Source organism: Meriones unguiculatus, chromosome 1, assembly GCF_030254825.1.
Source record: "Meriones unguiculatus strain TT.TT164.6M chromosome 1, Bangor_MerUng_6.1, whole genome shotgun sequence".
NCBI lineage: Eukaryota > Metazoa > Chordata > Mammalia > Rodentia > Muridae > Meriones > Meriones unguiculatus.
The window spans coordinates 26,762,265-26,788,700 of record NC_083349.1 but is presented as its reverse complement, the minus strand read 5'-3'; the positions used below and the strand labels follow the sequence as shown (position 1 = coordinate 26,788,700).

The window sequence follows — 26,436 nt, the reverse complement described above, 5'->3', positions numbered from 1 at the left end:
CGTGGTTTGGTCAGTTTAGTTAGGGATAACTGGTTGCCCCTTAGAGCACTATCTGGGGCTGATCTCAGGGATCCCAGGCTTCTCTAGGTCTGAGATTGGAGTTCTGTGCCCCAGTATCCAAGCAGTAATCAGTGGCAGGTAGGCACAGATCTCATTTATGCAGCAGGAGGCTAGAGCCTGGAGCATGTGGATACCCAGAATCTTTTCCTGAGCTGGGTGTCCTGAGAGAGAGCCAGAAGTTTCCCTCACTGTGGGGTATCCTCCCAACAGGGAGACCCAGTCTGTGGTGTTTGGGGTGGCACATAGAGCGTTCAGGCGCTGGCAGGTGGTGGCTCCAAGCTGGTGACTGAGCAGGAACCTGGGAACTTTTACCACCAAGAACTTTTCTGTGTGTGGTGGGGGGAGTCAGCTGAGTGCTCTAAGCTCCATCCTGCTGTTTCTCTCGCTGTGGGGTTTTCTTCTGACAGGGAAACCCAGTCTCTGGTGCCCTGGGGCCCACAGTTCTGTCTGTGATAGAGTTGGGCACACAGCAGGTCTCTGTGCTCCCAGATGGAGCCCCTCTCTGGGCTGGTGGCTGTGCACCCATCAGTCTGCGGGACCTTTTCCAGGGAAAGACTCGGTGACCTGAGGTCAGTCCCATTAGCTTCCTTCCCTGTGGAGTTTTCACGTGACTGGCACTCCCAGTCTCTGGTGTTTTAGTGCCCACATTTGAGCCTGGGAAGATGATCAAGACATGCAGGCATGTGGCTCTGGTCTGGCGACCAAGTGCCTGCTGGACCTGGGATCTCTTCTGGGTTTTAGCTCTGTGATCTGAGAATGGACTCAATTGATCCCACATGCTGGGGTTTCCTCTCACCTGGGAAACACAATCACTGCTGTTTTAGGGCCCAGAGTTCAGTCTCTTGGTAGTTATACTGACACTGCTCTCCTGCTCTTCAGACATAGTGTCCTCCCGGTGCTGCCATCTTGGACTCTCCCTGCTGTTCCAGCATTAACATTTTCAAAGGCTAAAGGTTAAATTAAAATTCTATAGCAGTTGGATCTGATATTGCTTTGTTTGGAGCTGTACTTCATCTTTATAAAAAGATTAATTTGAACCTTGGTTTATCTTTGTAAATGATTCAGCTTGTCCCTACTGAAGAGCCATGTCCCAAGCACTTAAGGCTATTGTATAATATTGTTCTAGGACAACATCATCAAGAGTAATCTGGATTCTCCATTCAGATAATGAACCTTCACCTAGTAATTAATCCCTGACAATATCAATGCCTCTAGTCTTTTTTTGTTGCTCCAATGATTGAAGCCTTATCTTTCCACCATGTTAGCCATTGTATCAGGGAACCAAGTTCTAAGATGGCTGTTACCAAATCACTCCAATCTTTTGGAATTACACAATTTTGAGTGCCCCAGTTATTTTTTTGTTTTTTTTTCATATTTTTTATTGTTAATTACACTTAATTAATTTTGTATACCCCCATAAGCCTCTCCCTCCTCCCCTCCCGATCCCACCCTCCCTCCCATTTCTGCATACATGCCCTTACCCAAGTTCACTGATAGGGGAGGTTCTCCTCTCCTTTCTGATCTTAGTCCATCAGTTCTCGTCAAAATTGGCTGCATTGTCCTCTTCTGTGGCCTGGTAGCGCTGCTCCCCCCTCAGGGGGAGGTGATCAAAGAGCAGGCCAATCAGATTATGTCAGAGGCAGTCCCTCTTCCCATTACTATGTAACCCACTTGGACACTGACCTGCCATGGGCTACATCTGTGCAGGGGTTCTGGGTTATCTTCATGAATAGTCTTTGGTTGGAGTATGAGTCTCTGGGAAGTTCCCTGTGTTCAAATTTTCTGGCTCTGTTGCTCTCCTTGTGGAGACCCTGTCCTCTCCAGCTCTTACTATTTCTCACTTCTCACCTAAAATTCCATTCACTCTGCCCAACAGTTGCCCATCAGGCTCAGCATCTGCTTTGATAGTCTGCAGGGCAGAGGCTTTCAGAAGCCCTCTCTGGTATGTTCCTAGTTTGTTTCCTGATTTCTTCTTCTGGCTTTCACAGGCCCTCTGTAGCAGGTTTCTAGGTTGTTTCCTATTTTCTTCTTCTTCTGATGTCCATCCTCTTTGCCTTTCAGGTGGGGATTGAACATTTTAGTTAGGGTCCTCTCTCTTGCTTGGTTTCTTTAGATGCATAGATTTTGGTGGGTTTGTCCTATGTTGTATGTCTATATGAGTGAGTATATATCGTATGTGTCTTTTTGCTTCTGGGACATCTCACTCAGGATGATCCTTTCCAGGTCCCACCATTTACCTGCAAATTTCAAGATTTCCTTGTTTTTCATTGCTGAGTAGTATTGCATTGTATAGATGTACCACAATTTCTGCATCCATTCTTCAGTTAAGGGGCATCTGGGTTGTTTCCAACTTCTGGCTATTACAAATAAAGCTGCTACAAACATGGTTGAGCAAATGTCCTTTTTGTGTACTTGAGCCTCTTTTGGATATATGCCCAGTAGTGGTATGGCTGGATCTTGAGGAAGTGCTATTCCTAGTTGTCTGAGAAAGCACCAGATTGATTTCCAGAGTGGTTGTACAAGTTTATATTCCCACCAGCAGTGGAGGAGGGTTCCCCTTTCTCCACAACCTCTCCAGCATGTGTTGTCACTTGAGTTTTTGATCTTGGCCATTCTCATGGGTGTAAGGTGAAATCTCAGGGATGTTTTGATTTGCATTTCCCTAATGGCTAGTGAGGTTGAGCATTTCTTTAAGTGCTTCTCTGCCATTCAGTTTTCCTCTACAGAGAATTCTCTGTTTAGCTCTGTTCCCCATTTTTAAGTGGATTACTTGGCTTGCTGCTTTTCAGATTCTTTAGTTCTTTATATATACTGGATATGAGTCCTCTGTCAGATAAAGGGTTGGTGAAGATTCTTTCCCAATCTGTAGGCAGTCGTTTTGTTTTCATGACGGTGTCCTTTGTTTTACAGAAGCTTTTCAGTTTCATGAGATCCCATTTTTTGATTGTTGCTCTTAGAGCCTGTGCTGTTGGTGTTAAAGGCTAGGCTCACAACCATAAATATAAGAGTGCCCCAGTTACTAAATATCTATTTGTCATATTGTGAATGTAAGCCTTAGGCCATTACTGATTCCTTAAATCTTTTTAATCTTGTGTCTCTATAGGTTGCCACCTGAATTCTTGATAACTCTGTAGATATCCTTCATTTCCTTCCAATTCCCTAATCAAGGCTTGGAAAATCATTTTAAGTCTTTAACAGATACAGACTGCCCTTTTAAAGTCTTGTTACAAGGTGGTGCTGTAAGTTCTGACATTCTTTCTTCTGTCTCTGTCTTAGTTTCTTCCTCAATTTTATTTATAACTTTTCTAATTTTTGTTCTAAGGTTTGTGTCTATTTTTCATTTCTTTCTTTCTCTTGTATCTCTGATTTGTAAGCATTTTCCTCATGCTGATTTATAAATTTTTGTAGTTACTCCTCTAAGGCTTGCCTCCATGTTTTATTTTACATTTCTTCCTCTGAAGATTATTCTGAATTTAAAAATCTTCTAATCTCTGTTCTATGGCCTCTAATTTAGCATTTAATTTTTTAGTCTTTTTCTTCTCTAAGTCTGTTTTCTTCTAATCTCTCTTAAAGAGGATATATAAAATTGCAATTATTACTGAAAATATGATTATTTGTATGCTGGTAAGCATAACAAAATTATATGGTAACCAAATGCCCTGTCATTGCATTTTGCATTTTTATGTGTCTTGTTCCTTTTAATTCCTTGTATTAAATCCTTGCGCCTGTGAATTGCAGCACAACTCCGGGAAGTGTCCTAGCTCTTATCCTGAAACAGATTTTGCTGCAAGTCAGGGATTCTAAAGGAACCATCTTTTGCTCTTGGCCAGGATTGCTGCCTACCCTTCCCAGCTCTGTACTGAAGCAGGTATTTCTACCTAGTCTCCAGCTTTTCAGATGACAGGACATTGCGGCAGGCTCTGTGTTCTGAAACTTTTGGTCTAATCCCTGAATCTAGTGCCTAACCTTGGATTCTGTGTAAGTTCTTGCCCTAGGTTTGGTAAGCCGTTTGTAACTATTATAACTGCGTTTTCCATGCCCTAGTTCCAGAAATAATGAGTCTGAGACTTAATAGTTTTTTAATAAATGCCTAGGCCATAAGCTTTGGCTGGTTCTGCTACTAGCTCATAACTTATTTACCTGTTTATTCTATTCTGTATGTGCTACATGGCTGGTTACCTGTCCTCCATTTCATATGTCTTACTTCTTTAGAGTCTAAGACAAATCTCTTGCTTCTGACTCTATGCCATAGTTCATCTCTCTCTGCTGGAACTCCCACCTCTTATGTCCTGCCTCATCTAAGAGGCCATCAGCTTTTTATTGATAGGTGATGCTTCCATGCAGTATGCAAGAGATTCTATTCTCTCCTCCCCCATAGAATGGTAGCCATAACATAATGAAAAATGTGTTTAGTCCACTTCAGAAGTCCCCAGAGTCTACCACAGTCTCAACAACGTTTAAAAGTCCAAAGTTCAAAGTCTCTTAGAGCCTGTGCTGTTGGTGTTCTGTTCAGGAAGTTGTCTCCTGTGCCAATGAGTTCTAGGCTGTTCCCCACTTTTTTTTCCAACTGATTTAGAGTATCTGGTTTTATGTTGAGGTCCTTGATCCACTTTGACTTTAGTTTTGTGCAGGGTGATAAATATGGATCTATTTTTATTTTTCTGCATGTAGACATCCAGTTGGTCCAGCACCATTTGTTGAAGATGCTGTCTTTTTTCCATTGAATGGATTTGGCTACTCCAGCTTGTTTTCTGGAACCATTTGTTTGAAAAACAGTTTTCCAGCCCTTTACTCTGAGGTAGTGTTTATCTTTGTTGCATAGGTGTGTTTTTTGGATGCAACAGAATGTTGGATCCTGTTTCCTTAACCATTCTGTTAGCCTGTGTCTTTGTGTTGGTGAGTTCAGTCCATTGATATTGATAGATAATAGTGACCAATGCATGTTAGTTCCTTTTGCAATAGAGTTGGTGATCTTACCCTCTTTCATTGCTTGTTTTCTTTTCATTTTTGTTGGGATATTATCTGTATCCCTGTTTTCTTGGGTGAATTTGTTTTTGTTGGATTGGAGTTTTCCTTCTAGTATCTTCTGTAGGGTTGGTTTGCTGTATACACATTGCGTAAATTTAGTTTTGTCATGGAAAATTTTATTTTCTCCATCTATGTTGATTGAAAGCTTTGCAGGGTATAGTAGTCTGGGTTGACATTTGTGATCTCTTAATAGTCTCCATGATACTTGCCCAGGCCCTTCTGGCTTTCATAGTTTCTGATGAGAAGTCCGGTGTGATTCTGATAGGTCTACCTTCATATGTTACTTGGCCTTTTTCCCTTGCTGCTTTTAATATCTTTTCTTTGTTCTGTAGATTTAATGTTTTGACTATGATGTGACGTGATGTGTTTCTTTTCTGGTCTAGTCTATTTGGTGTTCTGTAGGCCTCTTGTATATTTATGGACATCTCTTTCTTTAAGTTGGGAAAATTTTCTTCTATGATATTCTTGAAAATATTTTCTGGACCTTGGAGCCTGGAGTCTTCTTTTTCATCAATTCCTATTATTCTTAGATTTTGTCTTTTCATAGCATCCTTGATTTCTTGGATATTTTGTGATTGGAACTTTTCTGATTTTACTTTTTCTTTGAGAGAAGTATCAATTTCTGCAAGTGTGTCTTCAGCTCCAGAGATTCTCTCTTTCATCTCTTGTATTCTGTTGGTGATGCTTACTTTTGTGGTTCCTGATCTTTTCTCCAAGTTCTCCAGCTCAAGTGGTTTCTCATTTTGTGTTTTCTTTATTGATTCTAATTCTGTTTTCATGCCTTGCACCATTTCTTTCATCTGTTTGAATTTGGATTCCTGTCTCTCTACGATGGCCTCTATTTCTTTCTTCATTTCCTTTTTATATGTCACTAATTTTTTCTCTACTTGTGTATCTATTTGTTTGGCTATGTTTGCCTGTGTTTCTTTAAGGATTTTGTCTATTTCTTCTTTCTTTACATCCAAGTGACTGGCCAACTCTTTGAAAGATTTGTTCATTTCCTCCTTATGAGCCTCAAATAATTGGGCAAGCATGGCTTTAAAATCATTTTCCTATGATTCTGATGAATTGGAGTATCCATCGACTTTGGGGTTTGCTGGTGAAGTCATGATGTCCTGATTTATGTTGGAAGCGTTCTTTCACCTACCCCTGGCCATTGGCTTATCTGAAACCTTCCCTGTTTGTTTTTGGATTCTGCAGATCAGACTGATACTGTCTCTCTCTGGCATCTGGAGAGTTCTTCAGGAAGCTGAGAACTCTCAGCATGTGCTGAGGGCTAGCTGTACCTGTGGGAGAAAAGTACGCAGGCGCAAACGGGGCAAGTGCAAGCGTGCGTGTGTGTGTGTGTGTGTGTGTGTGTGTGTGTGTGTGTTGTGTGTGTGTAAGTGTGCGTGGACATGTGTCTCAAGGGACAGAGTGATGGCTAATGTTGAACCCTTGAGTGTGTGGGAGGGGCTCTGCACTGTATATTTCACAGGTGCTAGTGATGATTGCAGTACAATTTCTGGAATTAACTGCCTTAACTCCTCAATTAGACCCACAGAGCAGGAACTTCAATGTCCCTAGTGCTCCTCTGATTCCCAAAGTGGGTATGTGGGTGGGAGGGGGTTCAAAGCCTGGCTTCTGTTTTAGAAGGACCCAGGATCTGGGGATCTGCAGATACTCAAAGGTACACTCACTTACAGTCAGGTCACTTGGCAGAGATCGGGGTATCCGGGCTCTGTGCTTTCTGGTTTGGCCCTGCTTCTTTGATGTGCTCTGCCCGTTCTGTGCTGCTGTCACTGCCAGGTTCTGAGGTCTTGCTCCAGCTGGAGATTTCAGGGTGATCACGTCAGTAGGGATTAGGGTAACCAGGCTCTCTGTTCTCTGGTTTGGCCCTGGTTAGTCTTAAACTGGAGGGCTGTTGTGCCCCGCCAGCTCAGTGCTGCTCTGCTGCCAGGTTAGAAAGTCGCGCTGTAACTGGAGACTGGGTCGCTAGTCACAATGCTTTCTGGGAAGTCCTGGGGTCTCTTCACTGTGCTCTCCAAGCTTGGGAGGCCCAGCCCCTGGTGTGTCTAGCTTGTATGGCGTTTCTGCCTGTTTTTGGTGAGTATATAGCATATTCTCTGTCACTGTGGGATTGGGCAGGCCCTACCGTCAGTGGTGGCAATCCTGCAGAGCTAGTATGGCGTCTAGCAGACTCAGGCCCTGGGAGGATGGTGCAGCCGACATGTGAATCTGGAACTCTGAGACACTTACTGCTGGCCTTTGCCACTAAAGGGCTTGGAGCTCCGCCTCAGTGGCTGTAGATCCGGGGCAGTTAGGTCTGCTCTGGGAAAGACGTGTCCACTGTGCCGCTGTGCTGAGGAGGAAGGAGGTCTTGGGGAGGGGAATGCCACGAGATCAAAGGATCGTTTCTCACCTTCCCCACACTAGTCCCCGGGTGACCAGAGACCAAAGTTTTCACCTCCTGAGATGTTCCCGGTTGTTTAGAAAGCCTCACCGTTGTTTTCCTGGGTTAGAGGTCCTTCCATTCACCAACTCAGAAGTTTAGTTGTTCCACAGCTCAGAAATTGTGTGTGCTAGTCGCCATCTTGTCTCCGCCCCCCCCCATGGCAACTTTTATAAAGGAAAAACTTACTTGGTGTTGGCTTACAGTTTCAGAGGTTTAGTCCATCATCATCATGGTGGGAAACATGGTGGCATGCAGGCTAGCATGGTACTGGATAAGAAGCTAAGAGTTCTACATGTTGATCTGCAGACACCAGAAGGAGACTGTGTCCCAAACTGGGCATAGCTTGAGAATAGGAGACCTCAAAGCTTGCCTCTTACAGTGACACCCTTCCTCCGACAAGGCTGTATCTATTCCAACTAAGTCACAATTTTAATAGTATCCCTTTCTATGTGCAAAATATTTAAACACGAGTTTATGGTACCTACTCAAGCTATCACATAAGGGAAGTTGTGTGATTATACTTTAGTTAAAAATTTTAATAACAAAAATAGAATTTGAAAGAGGAGGAAATGTCCTTATAGATGAACTCAAAGGAACAGTGGTAATTTGTACAACACCAGCAAAAGATCTTAGAGGTATGGCCAGTACTAGGTTGCCTATGTTCCAGTGAACATATAGTCAACATTAACCAAACAGTAGAATATAAAAAAAAAAAGGACATGAGGTTTGGAGACATATGTGTTCAGGCATCTTAGAGGAAGTTGTAAAGTTTTTGTAGGTATAATATTATTATAGTGCAGTGTGTATGTGTTTCATATATATATATGAAATTCCTAAGAATAAATAATAAAATGTATTTAAAAGGAGTAAATATCATCTTTCAATTTAGTTTCAGTAAAGTGTCCATGTGTTGTGACCAGTCAACATTATTTAGCTTTGATTTAAAATTTGAAATATCTAGGTTTTACATGCAACAGTGATAGCTAGAAATGTAGGTTCATGACAAAATGCATCTTGCATCTGTAGCACAAGTAAGGACCAAGATTTAGTACAGAGTACAGCCAAAAAAATAAAAAATAAAGACAAATAACTCCGAGTAGTTTATATTCTTTTATAGACCAGAAGGTGAGTAATTGCTAATACACTTTACCTATGCATGGGCTGAGTGGTAGGTATCCTTAGACTTTTGCCACAAGTATAGAAGTAAATAAATAAAACAAAACAATGATCAAGCTCTATCCAAGAAGAGCCATTGAGGAGGTTGTACACTGATATATAGGATCCAGTAAAAAAAAATGTTAATGATATCAAATCATATATGACCACATATGAGAGCTTCTTGACATAGGTTAGAAATCACTTAATACAACCTACAGCAGTCTAGGAGGACTCCTGGAAACCAGTTTGTTTAAGGTGACACTGAATGGTATAAGTCAAATGATGTTGAAAAGGAAAGCTGGAGAGAAAGAAGAGGGTTGGTACAGTGGAAGGGGAAGATCATGTTGAAGAATTTGAACAAATTAAACTAACAGACTACCATGCTGTTTTTCTCTTCCAGTGGGACCTGGTGTGTGGATCTCAGGCATTGAGATCAGTCGCTAAATTTGTGATCTTATTTGGCATTTTGACAGGAAGTATCCTAGGTGGCTACATATCAGACAGGTAAGTGTCTGTTCTTTATACCTTTCTCTACATAACAATATGTTCATCAGCTACAAGTCATGTGTCTTATATAGGTGTCTACTGCTGGGTAGAGAAGCCATGGCCATGGCAACTCTTCTGGAGGAAAGTATTTAATTGAGGCAGGCTTACATTTCAGAGGTCTAGTTCATTATCATCATGGGGCAGAGCATGGTAACATGCAGGTAGGCATAGTGTGAAAGAGATAACTGAGATTTTTATATATGGATCCACAGGCGACATCAAGAGAGATACACTAGGCCTGGCTTGAGCTTTGGAAGCCTGAAATCCAGTGATATGCTTCATCCAACAAAACAACTGCTAATCCTACAAAGGCAAATGTAATAATGCCACTCCATATAAGCCACTTCCACTCTCTGTTTCCCAAAGGCTTGCAGTCATATCATAATACAAAAGCTATTTCATTCAACTCAAAAAGTATGGTAAATGCTGGACCAAAGCAAGACCAAAAACCAGCCAGGCAAACTCCAAACTCTGCATCTTCATATCTGTTGTGAAAGGGCTCCTCAGAGCTCCACCTCCTTTCAGCTTTGTTGACTGCAGCCCACTTCTTTTTCTTTGGGTGGTTCACTCTGTTAGCATATTTCTTTGGCAGGTACCTACAATTCTAGCAACTCCAACATCTTGAGGTCTCTAAGGCAATCCAAGTGTCACATCCACAGCTTCACAGTATGGCCACTATTGACCACCGTGTAGGGACACCTGTATTATATGCCTGGTCTCAATAGCCTGACTCAATTGTAGAGGGAGATTACAAAACCCCTTTCGTATATCCTTGACTCTAAAGTAAGAACCACATGATCAAAGCTAACAAGTTTTGTTGCTTTCTGGGTCTGGAACATGGCCCCTTTATTTAAACACATTTTCCCCACATTTCTGTTTTCCATGATTTCCTTCACTGCCTATGCTTGGCTTTCCTAGAACTTGCTCTGTAGACCAGGCTGGCCTGAAACTCAAAGGTATGCCTGGCTCTGGCTCTGCCTCTGCCTCTCAAGTTCTAAGATAAAAAACAAACTTTACCACCACACCTGTCCCTAAGCTTTTCTTTAATTTCCTTTCACAAGTTAGAAGCTTATGTGTTGGTGTCTTTTTTGTTGTTGTTGTTGTTTTTTAAGGTCATCACAACCTTTCCCTTATTTGGGACCAGGATTTTCTTTGAACTCTTTCCTGGTGCTCTTTTCCTTTCCAAATGTTATATTTTTTGTTCATTTTTGCTGCTTTTCATTACAGTGCTGTATGAGACTGGCCATTAATAACCAAGGAATATAGTCTGGAAATCTCCTCTGCCAAAACTGTTAATACAAAGCTTTTCAATTTATGCTCAAGCAGATTTTTTTGGACAAGGGTAGAAAATAGCCTCATTAATCCCTAGAATGATCATTAAGACACATCCTAATAGTCTTGTCTGAAATGTCTTGAGCTGGATTCCCACTGTTCAAATCAGAATCAGACCGCTCTCTTTCTTGCTTCTGCTACATTGGTTCATTAAGACAGCATATGTAAAGCATTGGAATGCTTTCCTACACCAAAGTTCCAAGATCCACATTCCAGCAAAGAAAAGCATGGTCAGGCCTATCACATCAATACTCCACCTCTGGTACCAACTTCTGTCTTTTTTATGGTTTCTATTGATGTGAAGAGACATCATGACCAATGCAACACTTATAAAGGAAAGCATTCAACTGAAGTTGACTTATAGCTCAGAGGTTTTATCCATCACCATCATGGTGGGAAGCAGAGCAACATGCAGGTGGATGTGGTGCTACAGATGTAGCTGAGACTTCTACACCTGGATCCACAGGCAGTCATGAGACAAAACCATTAAGCTTGGTTTGAGCCCCTAAAAGTTTTATTCACTTTACATCCTTGTAATCTTCTCCCCTCCCAGTCCCATACTCCCTTCTTCCACATCCCCTTTCCCCTCCTTTTTTTTCAGAAAAGGTAATCTCCTTTTCCCATCCACCCCAGCTCATCATGTTGCATCAGGACTGAGCATGTCCTCTTCCCCTGTGCAAGACAGCCCCATCAAGGAGAAGTGATCAAAAAGCTGGCAACTGAGTCCCTGTACAATGCAGCCCCCACTTCCCTTACTCTAAGACCCATATGAAGCCTAAGCTGCACATCTACTACATATTTGTAGGAGGGCTAGGCCCAGTATGTGCATAGTTGATGCTCCAGTCTCAGCTAGACCCACTGGGTCTTGATTAGTTACCTCTGTTGTTCATCTTGTGGTGCTCTTGCCACCTCTAGGTACATTTTTCTTTCATTCTTTTATAATACACCCTATGCATCACCCAGTGTTTGGATGTAAGTCTCAGCATCTGTTTTGAGGCACTGTTGGGTAGAGGCTTTCAGAGGACAACTCTGTCAGTCTCCTGTCTGAAAGCTAACAAAGTATCATTCATGATATCAGAGGTTGGCACTTTCAGATAGAGTGGATCTTTGGTTGGGAATTCCCTCAATCTCTACTCTAGTTACTCTATCTTTATCCTTGTGCATCTGGCAAGCAGGAAAAATCTTGGATCAAAGTTTTTGTGGGTGGGTTTGTGTTCCCCTCCCTCTGTTAGGAGACTTATCTAATAAGAGAGTGGCCTCTTCAGTCTCTGTTTGAATTCTCCTCATAGCCTCCTAAGAGCCTGCCCTTACTTAGACCTCCAGCTTGTCATGGAAATACCCTGATCCTCATTTCTCTTTTCTCTACAGGCCTTCTGTACTCTTGTCTTCACTTGTTTGCCCCAGATCTAATCTCTACCCTGTTAACTCTCTGTTTCCTCTATCCTACCTAGGTCCCTCTCTTTAGCCACAACCTCTGTCTATCCTCTCTCCCCCTCTAAGTGAGAGTTATGCATTGTCCCTTGGATCCTTCTTGTTATTTATCATTTTGGGTCTATGCCTCATAGTATGCTTATCTACACTCTATGGCTAAAATCCACATGAATGTGTGTGTGTGTGTGTGTGTGTGTGTGTGTGTGTCCTTCTTTGTCTTGGTTACTTCATTCAGGATGATATTACTCCCATCCTTTTGCCTGCAAATTTCATGATTTCTTTTTTTTTAATAGTTGAGTAGTATTCTATTGTGTAAATGTGCCACAGTTTCTTTATCCATTCTTTGGTTGAAGGACATCTAGGTTGTTTCTAGATTCGGGCTATTGTGAACAAAGCTGTTATGAATATACTTAAGCAAATGTCCTTGTTGTATGGAGGCATGTTTTTCTATCTTTAAAGTCAATTTTTAATTTATATTCTCAGGTATAACATCCTGCCCACAGTTTCTTCTTCCTCCCTCTGGCCTTTACTTCCACTATCTTTCCCATTACCTCCCTCACTATCCATTCATCCTCCATTTTCATTCAGAAAAGAGCAGGCATCCCAGGAATATTAACCAAAGATGGCATAACAAGTTGCAATAACACTAGGCACATCCCCTCATATTAGGGGCAAACTAGTAGGAGATTAAGGGTCTGAAAAGCAGGCAAAAGTGTCAGAAACAGCACCCACTCATTCTACTAGTAATCCCACTAAGATGCCAAGCTACATATATATAACATATATACAGAGGGCCTGGGTCAATCCTACACAGGCTTTCTGGTTTGCAGTTCAGTCTCTGTGAGTCCCTATAAGGACATGTTTGTTGATTCTATGATTCTTGTGATGTTCCTGACCCCTCTGGCTTCTATAATCCTTCTTCCCCTCTTCAGAGGGATTCTCAAAATTCACCAAATGTTTGGCTGTGGGTTTATGCATCTGCCTCTATCGATTGCTGGATAAGGCTTCTCTGAAGACAATTGGGCTAGGCACCAATTAATTAATACAGCAGAATATCATCAGGCATCATTTTATTGACATTGTTTTTGCCTATCCAAGGTTTCTGGGTCATTTAACCTCTGGTTTCTGGTCTTGTGGCAATTTCAGCAGCCATATCCCTCATGTGTACTAGATCACAAAGTGGACAAGCAACTGTTTGGCCTTTCCCACAATATCTGACTCAGCACAACATGCTAGCAGGACAGATTGTTATTGAAAGGTTTTGTGGCTGAACTGGTGGCCCAAACCCTCCAGTTGAGTTTTTTCCTGGTTATGGAGATGGTTGCATCAGGCTCCATATCCCATTAGTAGCAGGCTTGTGCCTAGAGGCACCCTCATAGATTCCTTGTAGTTTCCATCGTTCTAGGTTTCTACCTTGCCCCTGAATTGCCCTCCAATTTCAGCTGGCTCTCCCAGTACTCTGTTTTTCCATGCTATTCCCATGTGAGCCCTCCTATTCCTCTCCCCACCTTCCCCCAAGCCACTAGTTATATCTTTTCTATTTCCCTGTCCTGTGTATGAATATTACCTAGAACCTCTGCTCGGATGTAGCCCTTAGTAGCTCAGTAACCAATTTGTTTTCCTTAGTAAGGGGAACAGGGACTATTTCTGACAGGAACTCAATGGCAGGCTCTTTGACCCCCTCATACCACAAGGGAGGAGCAGACCTGCTAGGCCACAGAGGAGGACTTTGCAGCCAGTCCTGAAGATACCTGATAAAACAGGGTCAGATTACATGGGAGAAGGTCCTCCCTAATCAGTGGACTTGGAAAGGAGCAAGAAGGAGATGAGGGAGGGAGGTTGGGATTGGGGGGAATAAGGGGGCAGGATACAGCTGGATTTAGAGTTAATAAAATGTAACTAATAATAAAAAATAAAATAAAATTTAAAAAATAAAATAAATTTTTTTTTGTTTATTATATATATAGTGTCTGCCAGCATGTAGGTCTTTGCACCAGATCTCATGATATGATTGTGAGTCAACCTGTGGTTGCTGGGAATTGAACTCAGGCCATCTGGAAGAGCAGACAGTACTCTTAACCTCTGAACCATTTTTCTTGCCCCAGCTTCTTTTTTTGTAAGTAATTTTTCTACCTTCATTCATTTGTCTGCAAACTTCTTGTTCTTGTTTTAAATGACTGAGTTGTACTACATCATGTAAATGTACCAGATTTTTTTGATCCATTCTTTGGTTGAGAGACATATAATTTTTCAGCAGTTTCAGGCTATTATGAATAGAGCTGTTATGACCATGTTTGAGCAAGTATCTTTGTGATAGGATGTAATGTCTTTTGGGTATAGGTAATCCATATCCAGAAAGACAAACACAATACATACTCATTTATAAGTGGATAATGTGTGCAAATTGAAGGATAACAATGCTACAGTCCTTAGACTAAGAGAGACTAAGTAATAAGGAAGACATACAGGGAGATGACTAGATGCATATTTATTACTATGCACAAAAATCAAGTCCAAGTGAATCAAGAACCTCAACATAAAATAGGATACACTAAATCTGATAGATGAAAAGGTAGGGAATAACCTTGAACACATTGGCACAGGATACAACTTTCTGAACAGAATACCAACAGCTTAGGTACTCAGATAAACATTAATAAATGGGGACTCATGAAACTGAAACGCCTCTCTAAGGCAAAGCACACTTTCAGAAGGATAAAATAGCAACCTACAGAATGGCAAAATATCTTCACCAACCTTACATCATAGGGATAATATCCAAAATATATGAAGAACTCAAGAAAGTAGACAACAACAAACCCAAATAACCCAATTTAAAAACTGAAGTTCAGAGCTAAACAGAGAATTCTTACCAGAGGAATCTCTAATGACTAAGAAACACTTAAAGAAATGTTCAATGTGCTTAGTCATCAGGGAAATGCAAATCAAAACAACTCTGAGATTCCATCTTACTCCCATCACAATGGCAAAAAATAAAAAACTCAAGATAAAGCACATAGTGGCAAGGATGTGGACCAAGGGGAATACTCCTCCACTGTTGGTGGGAGTGCAAACTTGTACAAGCACTTTGGAAAACTATCAGGAGGTTTCTCAGAAAATTGGGAATACCTCTATCCTAAGACCCAGCTATACCACTCCTGAGCATATGCCCAAAAAAACCCTCTACCATACCACAAAGACTATATTCATAGCAGCTTTACTCATAATAGCCAGAAACTGGAAACAACCTAGATGTTACCTAGCCAAAGAATGGATAAAGAATATATAATATATTTACACAAAGTAATATTACTCAGCTACCAACAACAAAGAAATCATGAAATTTGCAGGCAAATGGATGCAGGTAGAAAAGATCATCCTGAGTGAGGTAACTCAAACCCAGAGGACAAACATGGTACTCACTTTTAAGTGGATATTAGCTATAACAAAGCACATGAAAACCATGCTACAATCCACAGAACCTCAAGCAGCTAAGTAACAAGAAGGGCCCAGGGGAATACTTAATTCTAACTGAGTAGGGGAAATAGAATAGATATGACCTCAGCGGTGACCAGTACACACCATTTCTGAGTGGCAGAAGATCTGAAACTCTAAAACTAGTGCTTGTATGGGCAAACAGAGCATCAAGTTTGAGGCTTGCCAGGCTAGAGGGAACAACCTGTGAGCTGGGACAGATTAGATCCAGGCCCACTGTGGATATTTTCAAGGTTCTGAGGGTGGCGAACTATCCATCCCTTGCACTTTCAGCTGCACCTTCACTTGCTCAGAGGGTTTTGCAGCAGTTGTGGCAGCCATGGGGAGTGCATAACCCCAGAGAAGGGGCCTCATTACTCTAATGGCCAAACAAGGGACTCAAATCTGATAATAGAAAACTGTGGGCCCACTGTGATTTCCACACATACCTGCATGTGAGTGCATTTGCTAGAGAGTGCCTACAGAGACCCAGATTGGGGGTCCCTCTACACTAGCCACCAGACATTGGATTTGTCCCACCCCACCTCCCTGTGGACAACATGGAGATCTTTGGGACACAGTTCTCAACATTGAAGCCGCATTCTCTGAGTCTCCCAGGGGAGTCCAGCTAAACAATTCCTACAACCAAGACAGCACAGCCCAGACAGATCTGAGCTCTCCAGATCTAGGTATTGTACTCTAGGCCTAAGGGTCACTGAGCCATTCAGGGCACCTGCTCACTGTGCTCATGCACAAACTGTGCCTGTACCAAAACCAGCACTTGTGCTACTCAGTCATACTCCACCCTTCCAGGCAGGCACACCTCTGCACACACTCCTGCTCTTGCACACTTGCACATTCGACATTCCTCTTTAGGTGCATCTGAAATACCAACACCCACTCTTAAACTGGTGGACCTCTCTAATATACCTAGAGAATACTCCAGACTCCAGAGACAAATAGATCCAGTCTGCCGGACAGGCTCCATGAAAAACAGCAAAGGGTAGTAACCATCAGATGGCTAAATGGAGGTTTAAGAAAACATTCAACAAAATCAGGACATCATGGCTTCACCAGCAACCCTGAAAATGAATGGATATTTTAATTGATTAGAAATATAGGAAAATTATTTTAAAGCTATGCTAATCGAGTTATTAGAGGCACAGAAAGAGAAAACAAAAAAGCTCACAAAGAAATACAGACAAATGTAGCCACACAAATAGAGGTACTTGAGGAAGAAACAAATAAAAAAATAAATGCCATCATGTAAAGACAGGAATCCACACAGATGAAGGAAATGGTGAAAGACATGAATTAGAATTAGAATTAGAACAGAATTAGAATCAATAAAGAAAGAATAAAGAATAAATCAATAAAAAATCAATAAAGGAAACACAGAGAAAAACCTGGAGCTGGAGAACTTTGAGAAAAGATCAGTAACCACAAAGGTAAGCATCACAAATAGAATACAAGAGATGAAAGAGAGACTCTCAGGAGCTGAAGATACAATTGCAGAAATTGACACCTATCTCAAAGAAAAAGTAAAAGAGAACTTAAAAACACAAAACATCCAAGAAATCAAGGATGCCATGACAAGATGAAATAAAAGAATAATAGAAATATACAAGAAAAAAGGATTCCAGGCTCCAAGGTACCAAAAAGAAAAATTTCCCAACATAAGGCTCTACCCTGAAGGGTATAAAAGCAGATGCTGAGATATAAAGCCAAACTTTGGGCAGAGTGCAGGGAATCTTATGAAAGAAGTGGGAAATAGTAAGACCTGGAGAGGACAGGAGCTCCACAAGGAGAGCAAGAGAACCAAAAAATCTGGGCCCATGGGTGTTTTCTGAGACTGACACTCCAACCAAGGCCCATGCAAGGAAAAAACCTAGAAACCCTGCACAGAAGTAGCCCATGGTATTTCAGTGTCCAAGTAGATTTCATAGTAATGGAAACAGGGAATGTCTCTGACAGAAACTGATTGGCTTGCTCTTTGCTCACCTCCCCAGAAAGGGGTAGTAGCTTCACCAACCCACAGAAGAAGACAATACAGCCAGTCCTGATGACAGCTGATAAACTAGGGTCAGAAGGAAGGGGAAGAAGAGCTCCCCTATCAGTTGACTGGAGGAGAAGCATGGGTGGAGAAGGGGGAGGGAGGGTAGGATTGGGAAGGGAGGAGAGATCAACCTACAGGGGGAATACAAACTGATTAAACTGTAATTAATAAAAATAAAAATAAATAAGAAAGAGATGTCCTTAAACATACAAAAGGCATACACAGACCACCAAATAGACTAAACCAGAAAGTAAGCGTCTCACATCACATAATAGTCAAAACATTAAATCTAAAGAACAAAGAAATAATATTAAAAGCATCAAAGGAAAAAGGCCAAGGAATGGACAAAGGTAGGCATATCAGAATCACACCAGACTTCCCAATAGAAACCATGAAAGTGGGAAGGGCCTGGGCCTTGTTATGTAGACTCTAAGAAAACAAAGATGATAAGCCAGACTACTATACCCAGCAAAACTATCAATTAACATAGATGGAGAAAACAAAATATTCCATGACAAAATAAGCTTAAACAATATCTACACAGCAACCCAGCCATACAGAAGATACTAGAAGGAAAACTCTAATCCAACAAAAATAACTACACCCAAGAAAACATAGGATATAGATAATCACACAACAAAAATTCAAAAGAAAACAAGCATGCAAACACACTAGTACTACCACCTCCACAATAAAAGGAACTAACATTCATTGGTCACTGTAATCTATGAACATCAATGGACTCAACTCTCCAATAAAAAGAAACAGATTGACAGAATGGTTGCAGAAAAAGGATCCAACATTCTGCTGCATCCAAGAAAAAAAACACCTCTACAACAAAGATAAACACCACTTCAGAGTAAAGAGCTGGAAAAGGTTTTTCAAGCAAACATACCCAGAAAACAAGCTGGAGTAGCTATCTTAGTATCGAATAAAATAGACTTTCAACCAAAATAAATCAAAAGAAATGAGGAGGGACATTCACTCTCATCAAATGAAAAATCCACTAAAAGAACATCACAGTTCTGAACATCTATGCCCCAAATACATGAGCAACAGCATTTGTAAATGAAACATTATTAAAGCTGAAATCACAAATCAATCCCAACACCTTGATAGTGGGAGATTTCAACACTCCACTCTCACTGAGGGGCAGATCATCTAGACAGAAGATAAATATGGAAATAATGGCACTTACAGAGGTCCACCATGGACTAAAATTAGACCTCAACAGCAACAGAAATAACAGAAAGCCTACACATGCATGGAACCTAAACAACTATCTACTCAATGACAGCTAGATCAAGGAAGAATTTTTAAAAAAGAAAATTTGAACTTCCTAAAATTTAATGTAAAGGAATGCACATCATACCCAAACTTATGGGGCACAAAAAAAGCAGTGCTAGGAAGAAAGTTCATGGCACTAAGTGCCTTCAGAAATAAGTTTGAGATATCTCATATAAGCAATTTAATGGCACACCTGAAAGACCTAAAAGAAAAATGTATCAGACACACCAGAGAGGAGTAGACAGTAAGAAATCATCAAACTCAGGGCTGAAGTCAATATTTAGCAACAAAGAAAACAATTCAAAGTATCAATCAAACCAAAAGCAGGTTCTTTGAGAAAATCAACAAGATAGACCAACCCTTACCAAAACTAACTAAAAGGAAGAGAGAAACTACTCAAATCACCAAAATCGAAATGAAAAGTGGAACATAACAACAAACACTGAGGAAACGCAAACAATCATTTTGGCTTACTTCTAAAGCCTCTAGGCCACAAAATTTGAAAATCTAAATGAAACGGACAATTTTCTTGATAGATTCCATTTACCAAATCTAAACTAAGATCAGATAACTAGATTAAACCATCCTATATTATATCTCCCAAGGAAATGGGAGCAGTCATCAAGTCTCCCTGCCAAAAAAAACAACAACAACAACAACAAAACAAAAAACAAAAAAAACAGGACCAGGTGTTTTCAGCACAAAATTCTGCCATATGCTCAGGAAAGAGTTGACACCAATACTCTTCAAACTATTCCACAGAAGAGAAACAGAAGGAACATCACCAAACTCTATGAGGCCACAGTCACATTGACCTAAACCACACAAAGACCCAACAAAAAGGAAAATTTCAAACCTATCTGTCTTATGAACATTGATGCAAAAATACTCAATAAAATACTTGCAAACCAAATCCAAGAACACATAAAACATATCATCCACCATGACCAAGTATGCTTTATTCCAGGGAAGCAGGGGTGGTTGAATATACAAAAATCCACCACATAAACACGCAGAAGGAGAAAACCCACATGATCATCCCCTGAGATACCGAAAAAGCATTTGATAAAATCTAATGCCCATTCATGTTTAAAGTTTGGAGAGACCAGGGAAACAAGGCACATACCTAAACACAGTAAAGGCAATATACAGTAAGCCTATAGCCAACATCAAACTCAATGGAAAGAACCTTAAATTAATCCCAGTGAAGTCAGGGACAAGGCAAGGCTGCCCATTCTCTCCTTATCTCTTCGACATAGTACTTGAAGTTCTAGCTAGAGCAATAAGACAACTAAAGGAGATCAAGGGAATACACATTGGAAAGGAAGAAGTCACAGTATCAGTATTTGCAGATGATATGATAGTATACATGAGTGACACCAAAAATTCTACCAGAGAATCCCTTCAGCTGATTAACACTTTCATCAAAGTGTCTGGATAAAAAATTGACTCAAAAAAAATTAGTAGCCCTCCTGTATACAAGAGGCAAAAAGGCTGGGAAAGAAATCAGGGAAAGAACACCCTTTACAATTGCTACAATAATGCAAAGTACCTTGCTGTGACTCTAAGCAATCAAGTGAAAGACCTATATAAACAAAAAAATACTTCAACTCTCTGAAGAAAGAAACTGAAGAAGATATCAGAAGATGGAAAAGTCTCCCATGCTCATGGATAGGAATGCTTAATGTAGTAAAAATGGCCATCCTGCCAAAAGCAATCTACAGATTCAATGCAATCTCCATCAAAATACTAACACAATTCTTTACAGAACTTGAAAGAATAATTCTCAATTTCATATGGAAAAACAAAACAAAACAAAAAAACCTCAGAATTGCTTGAACAATCGTGTACAATAACAGATGGTCTGGAAGAAGCAACAATAATAAAAACTGCATGATACTGGCACAGAAAAATGCTGGGGGATGAATGGAATTGAATAGAAGATCCAGAAATAAATTCACACACCTACAGATAGTTGAGTTTTGACAAAAAAAAAAAAAAAGCCAAAACCATACAATGAAAGAAAGAAATGGTGCTTGTCTAACTGGATGTCTACATGTAGAAAATGCAAATAGATCCATATTTATCACCCTGTACAAAACTAAAGTCCAAGTGGATCAAAGACCTCAACATAAAACCAGACACACTAAATCTGTTAGAACAAAAAGTGGGGAAGAGCCTAGAACTCATTGGCACAGGAGACAACTTCCTGAACAGAAAAACAGCACAGGCTCTTAGAGGAACAATCAATAAACGGGACCTCATGAAACAAAAGCTTCTGTAAAGAAAAGGACACTGTCATCAGAATAAAATGGCAGCCTACAGACTAGAAAAGGATCTTCACCAACCCTATATATGACAGAGGGCTAATATCCAGAATATATAAAGAACTCAAAAACTTAAACACCAGCAAGCCAAGTAATCCAATTAAAAATGCGGTATAGAGCTAAACAGAGAATTTTCTCTAAAGGAATATAGAATGGCAAAGAAACACGTAAATAAATGCTCAATATCCTTAGTCATCAGGGAAATGCAAATTAAAATGACCCAGAGATTTCACCTTACACCCATCAGAATGGCTAAGATCAAAAACTCAAGTGAAGCACATGCTGGAAAAAATGTGGAAAAGGGGGAATGCTCCTACATTGCTGGTGGGAATGTAAAGTTGTACAACAAAATTGGAAATCAACTTGGTGCTATCTCAGACAATTAGGAATAGTGCTACCTCAAGATCCAGCTATACCACTCCTAGGCATATATTTGTAATATGCTCAAGTATACAAGAAGGACATTTGCCCAGCCATGTTCGTATCAGCTCTATTTGTAATCGGCAGAATCTGGAAACAACCCAGATGTCCCTCAGTTGTGGAATGGATACAGAAATTGTGGTACATCTACACAATGGCATACTACTCACCTATTTAAAACAAGGGAATCATAAAACTTGTATGCAAATCGTGGGAACTAGGAAAAGTCATCTTGAGTGAGGTAACTCAGAAACACAAAGACACACATTGTATATTCTCACTCATAAATGGATATTAGCCACATAATATAAGATAAACATGCTAAAATCTATACTCCTAAAGAAGCTGAACAACAAGAAGGACCTTAGGAAACATGCTCAATCCTCCTTCAAAAGGGAAAAAGCTATAGACATCAGAAGCAGTAGAAGACAGAGAAAGGACAAGAGCTGACCACAGAGGGTCTTTGAAATACTCTACTGATGAGGTATCAAAGCAGAGGCTGAGACTCATAGCCAAACTTTGGGCATAGTGCATGGAATCTTTTAAAAGAAGGGGGAGATAGAAAGACCTGGAGGGGACAAGAGCTCCAAGAAATACCAATGAAGCCAAAAAACAAAAAACAAAATAACAAAAAAAATATCTGAGCCGTAGGGGCCCTGAAGAGAATGCTACCCCAACCAAGGACGATGCGTGGAGAGGATCTAAAACCTTGGCTCAGATGGAGCTCATAGACTCAGTCTCCAAGTGGGTTCCTGAATAAGGGAAGCAGGGGCTTTCTCTGGTGTGACCTCAGTGGCAGACCCTCTAATCACCTCCCACTGGGGGATGCAGCCTTGCCAGGCCACAGAGGAAGACAATGCAACCAATCTTGTTAAGACCTGATAGGCTAGGGTTTAATAGAAGGGTAGAAGGACCTCCCTTATCACAGGACTAGGGGAAGGACATATGGGGAAAAGAAGGAAAGAGGGTGGGATTGGAAGGAGACAAGATAGAGTTCACAGGAGTGATACAAATTGAATAAATTGTAATAAATGATAAAAATAGTAATAAAAATATTGGGAGAAAAAAAAAAGAAGCTCCAACATGCTAGGCTTATGTAGCACTGGAAAAAAAGAAAAGAAAAAAAAAAGCCCTAACAGTAACAGGACTTGGTTGGATATAGGTGGTAGGGCTGAGAAGTCTAACAGACTCCCAGTCTAATTTGAGCCTCTGGAGAAAATGGATGATGGTTGTAACTCACAAGCCCTGGAGGCACTACAAGTGGAGGAAATGAGCAAAGAATGCAATGACTCTTCACCCCTAAACTCTAAATGAACTGAGTAAAAATCTGAAAACAAAAATAGATGTCACAGGTGGAGGGAAGGAGGGAACTGTGTGGGGAAGTGATTAGGAATGAGAACAGGAGATATCAGGTGGGGGAGAATGGGGGTAGAGACAACTGGAAGAGTGGGAGGGTGTCTCTGGGATGAGCTGAACCCTAGAACAGTGGAAACTCCTGGGAATCTATGAGGATGGCCCTAGCGAAGAATCTTTGCAATGGTAGATATGGAACCTGGAACAGACATCTCCAGTAACCAGAAAAATCTTCAAAGTCTTCCAATGGAGGGATTGGGACATCAACCCAACCACAAAACTTTGGACTCAAAATTTGTCCTGCCTGAGGTACAGGCATGAAAATGGAGCAGAAATTGAAGGAGAACTAATGAATGACTGGCCCAGCTTGACACTTATGCCATTTGAGAGAGCACGCCCCTGATATAATTAAAGATACTCTACTATACTTGCAGACAGGTGTTTAGCATAACTGTCATCTGAGAGGCTTCAGCAGCAACTGATGGAAACAGATGCAGTGACCCACATCCAAATATTAGGTGGAACTTGGGAATCTGTAATCAGAACCTAAAGTTAATTAATTAACTAATTAAACAACCAATGAACTAATTAATTAGCTAATTAATTAACTCAAACTTTTCAAAAAGATGTAGTCATTAAAGATTATGTTTCTCTATGTGTGCCTTTGATCCTAGAGATCACTAAGCACAAACATACATACCTATTTGGACTCAAAGATCTGTGTTGTTTTGACAGAGAACTAACAGCCTATAAGTTCCAAAGGGGGTTACAGACAGAGGGAAGAACAGGGTTTGGTGATGAGAAGAGTTAAACATGAGGATGAGACAAAGCGCTGCCTATCTTTGCTTTTTAATAACTGAATTTGTCCCTGATGGAATCTTTGTCTTTTCCTCAGGTTTGGGAGGAAGTTAGTCTTCAGATGTGCTTTACTCCTAATGGCCATCACTGGGACCTGTGCAGCTTGGGCTCCCACCTTCCTCATCTACTGCTCACTTCGATTCCTGATAGGGATTTGTGTTCTAGTAACAACCTCAAATAGTCTTTTTCTCAGTAAGTCATACCTTTTGATAAACATTGTACAAGCTTTTGCTCTTTACAACAGTGTTAGAAGTCAAGATTCATTTCTTTTTTTCTTTTCAGTGATAGAATGGACAAGCCCTAAATTCCAAGCCTTGGTGACAACACTGTGGGGATGTTCTTCTGCTTTTGGAAACACAGCAATGGCAGGCCTGGCATTTGCATTTCGAAACTGGCAGCACCTCCAGCTGGTAATGTCTGTGCCACTATTTTTCTTCCTTATACCTACAAGGTATGAGCTTTCTTTCCTACACTATGGTTTGAAATTTTGAGGTGACCATGCCATGAATCAAGATGTAAGAAATGCACTTATCACAATCTCTGTAAATTAATATGTCTGTCACTCTTGTCATGTTGGGAAGACAATGTATCCTTGGCATCATTACTGCTCTGGGTGATATTATTAGTGAGGAAAATTTATTCAGGAGTTCTTAATTTAGAGAAGGATACATGATAAATAAAATTTTTCTACAGCCTAACAAAAAATCAGCAATTGTCTCAAGAAATGCTCCCCCGTATTCAAGTTATATAACCTCTATTAAAATATATATCTATATGAGGGAGACAGACAAATGTGACTCCAGCTCTGTATTCCAGAAGTGCAGGTACACTGCCTAACTGAATCATGTTCTATTTTCCTAAAAACTGTACATCATGATATAATACTATAGATTTTTGTTATAACTGAATGACTGGTAGGTATTAGATTAAAAATAAAACTATTCAAGAATAAATTTAATGTAGAAAATGACCCTGTGAGAATTTATGTCCACATCATTTTGAGCAGGTGGGTGTCAGAGTCAGCTCGGTGGCTTATTGTGACTGACAAACCCCAAAAGGCCTTAAAGGAACTTCAAAAAGTTGCATGCAAGAATGGAATGAAGAATTCTGAAGACATCCTTACCATGGAGGTGAGCATAATGCCAGCTTTTTATGACACAAAATACACAATCTTTGAAAAGTGTATGAGTTAGTGCCCAAGATAATATATGATCTCATTAAGTCATTGGATACAGTTCTTTTTTTTTAATTTTATTTTTCTCATTAGTTACATTTTGTTAATTCTGTATCCCAGCTGTATCCCTCCTTCCCTCCCCAATCCTACCCTATCTCCCTCATCTCCTCCCTGCCCCTTTCAAAGTCCACTGATAGGGGAGGACCTCCTCCCCTTATATGACTCCCTTTTGTCAGGTATTTTCAGGACTGGCTGCAAAGTCCTTCTCTGTGGCCTAACAGTACTGCTCCTCCCTTGGGAGGTGGTGAGATAAAAGAGCCAGTCATTGAGTTCCTGTTAGAAATAGTCCTTGTTCCCCTTACTATGGGAAACCAATTGATTACTGAGCTATCACGGGTCACATCCAAGCAGAGGTTCTAGGTTTTATCCTCTCATGGTCTTTGGTTTAGTGTCCATCTCAGAAAAGACCCTGTGCCCAGATATGTTTGGTCCTTGTGGAGCTCCTATCCTTTCCACATCAAACTCCCCTTCTTTCATATGATTCCCTGCACTCTGCCGAAGGTTTGGTTATGAGTCTTAGTGTCTACTTTGGAGCACTGCTAGGTAGAGTCTTTCAGATGCTTTCTGCGGTAGACGCCTGTCATACGTTCAATGCATATCCCATTTGTCTTTCTAAATGAGGATAGATCATCATACCCCGTGTCTGCTTTCTTGATTATCTTCTTTAGGTGTATAGATTTCATCATGTTTATCCTATCTTTTAGGTCTTTATAAGCAAGTATATTCTATGTTTTTCTTTCTCCTTCTGGGATACTTCACTCAGAATGATCTTTTCTAGATCCCACCATTTGCCTGCAAATTTCATGATTTCCTCCTTTTTGATTGCTGAGTAGTATTCCATTGTGTAAAAATACCATAATTTCTGTAACCATTCCTCCGTTGATGGACATCTGGGTTGTTTCCAGGTTCTGGCTATTACAAATAAAGCTGCTACAAACATGGTTGAGCAAATGTCCTTATTGTGTACTTGAGAAAATTTTGGGTATATGCCTAGCAGTGGTATAGCTGGGTCTTGAGGAAGTGCTATTCCTAATTGTCTGAGAAAGCGCCAGATTGACTTCCAAAGTGGTTGTCCCAGTTTACATTCCCACCAGCAGTGGAGGAGGGTTCCCCTTTCTCCACAACCTCTCCAACATGTGTTGTCATTTGAGTTTTTCATCTTGGCCATTCTGATGGATGTAAGGTGAAATCTCAGGGTCATTTTCCTTTACATTTCCCTAATGGCTAATGAGGTTGAGCATTTCTTTAAGTGTTTCTCTGCCTTTCGATATTCCTCTACAGAGAATTCTCTGTTTAGCTCTGTTCCCCATTTTTTAAGTGGATTACTTGGTTTGCTGTTTTTCAGCTTCTTTAGTTCTTTGTATATACTGGATATTAGCCCTCTGTCAGATAAAGGGTTGGTGAAGATTCTTTCCCAATCTGTAGGCAGTCGTTTTGT

At 40.6% G+C, this 26,436-nt stretch overlaps 1 protein-coding gene across 5 annotated transcripts in view; it reads left to right on the top strand.

The window, feature by feature from the left end:
- The window catches only part of LOC132654765 (solute carrier family 22 member 19-like), an 89,600-nt gene that overhangs the window by 24,102 nt on the left and 39,062 nt on the right, over positions 1-26,436 (top strand). For all 5 annotated transcript variants that reach the window (XM_060386040.1, XM_060386048.1, XM_060386036.1 and 2 more), the window contains exons 2-5: positions 9,081-9,184; positions 23,802-23,956; positions 24,047-24,215; positions 24,771-24,894. In XM_060386040.1, coding sequence (XP_060242023.1) covers positions 9,081-9,184; positions 23,802-23,956; positions 24,047-24,215; positions 24,771-24,894 — 552 coding nt within the window. The remainder of the gene's footprint in view (positions 1-9,080; positions 9,185-23,801; positions 23,957-24,046; positions 24,216-24,770; positions 24,895-26,436) is intronic.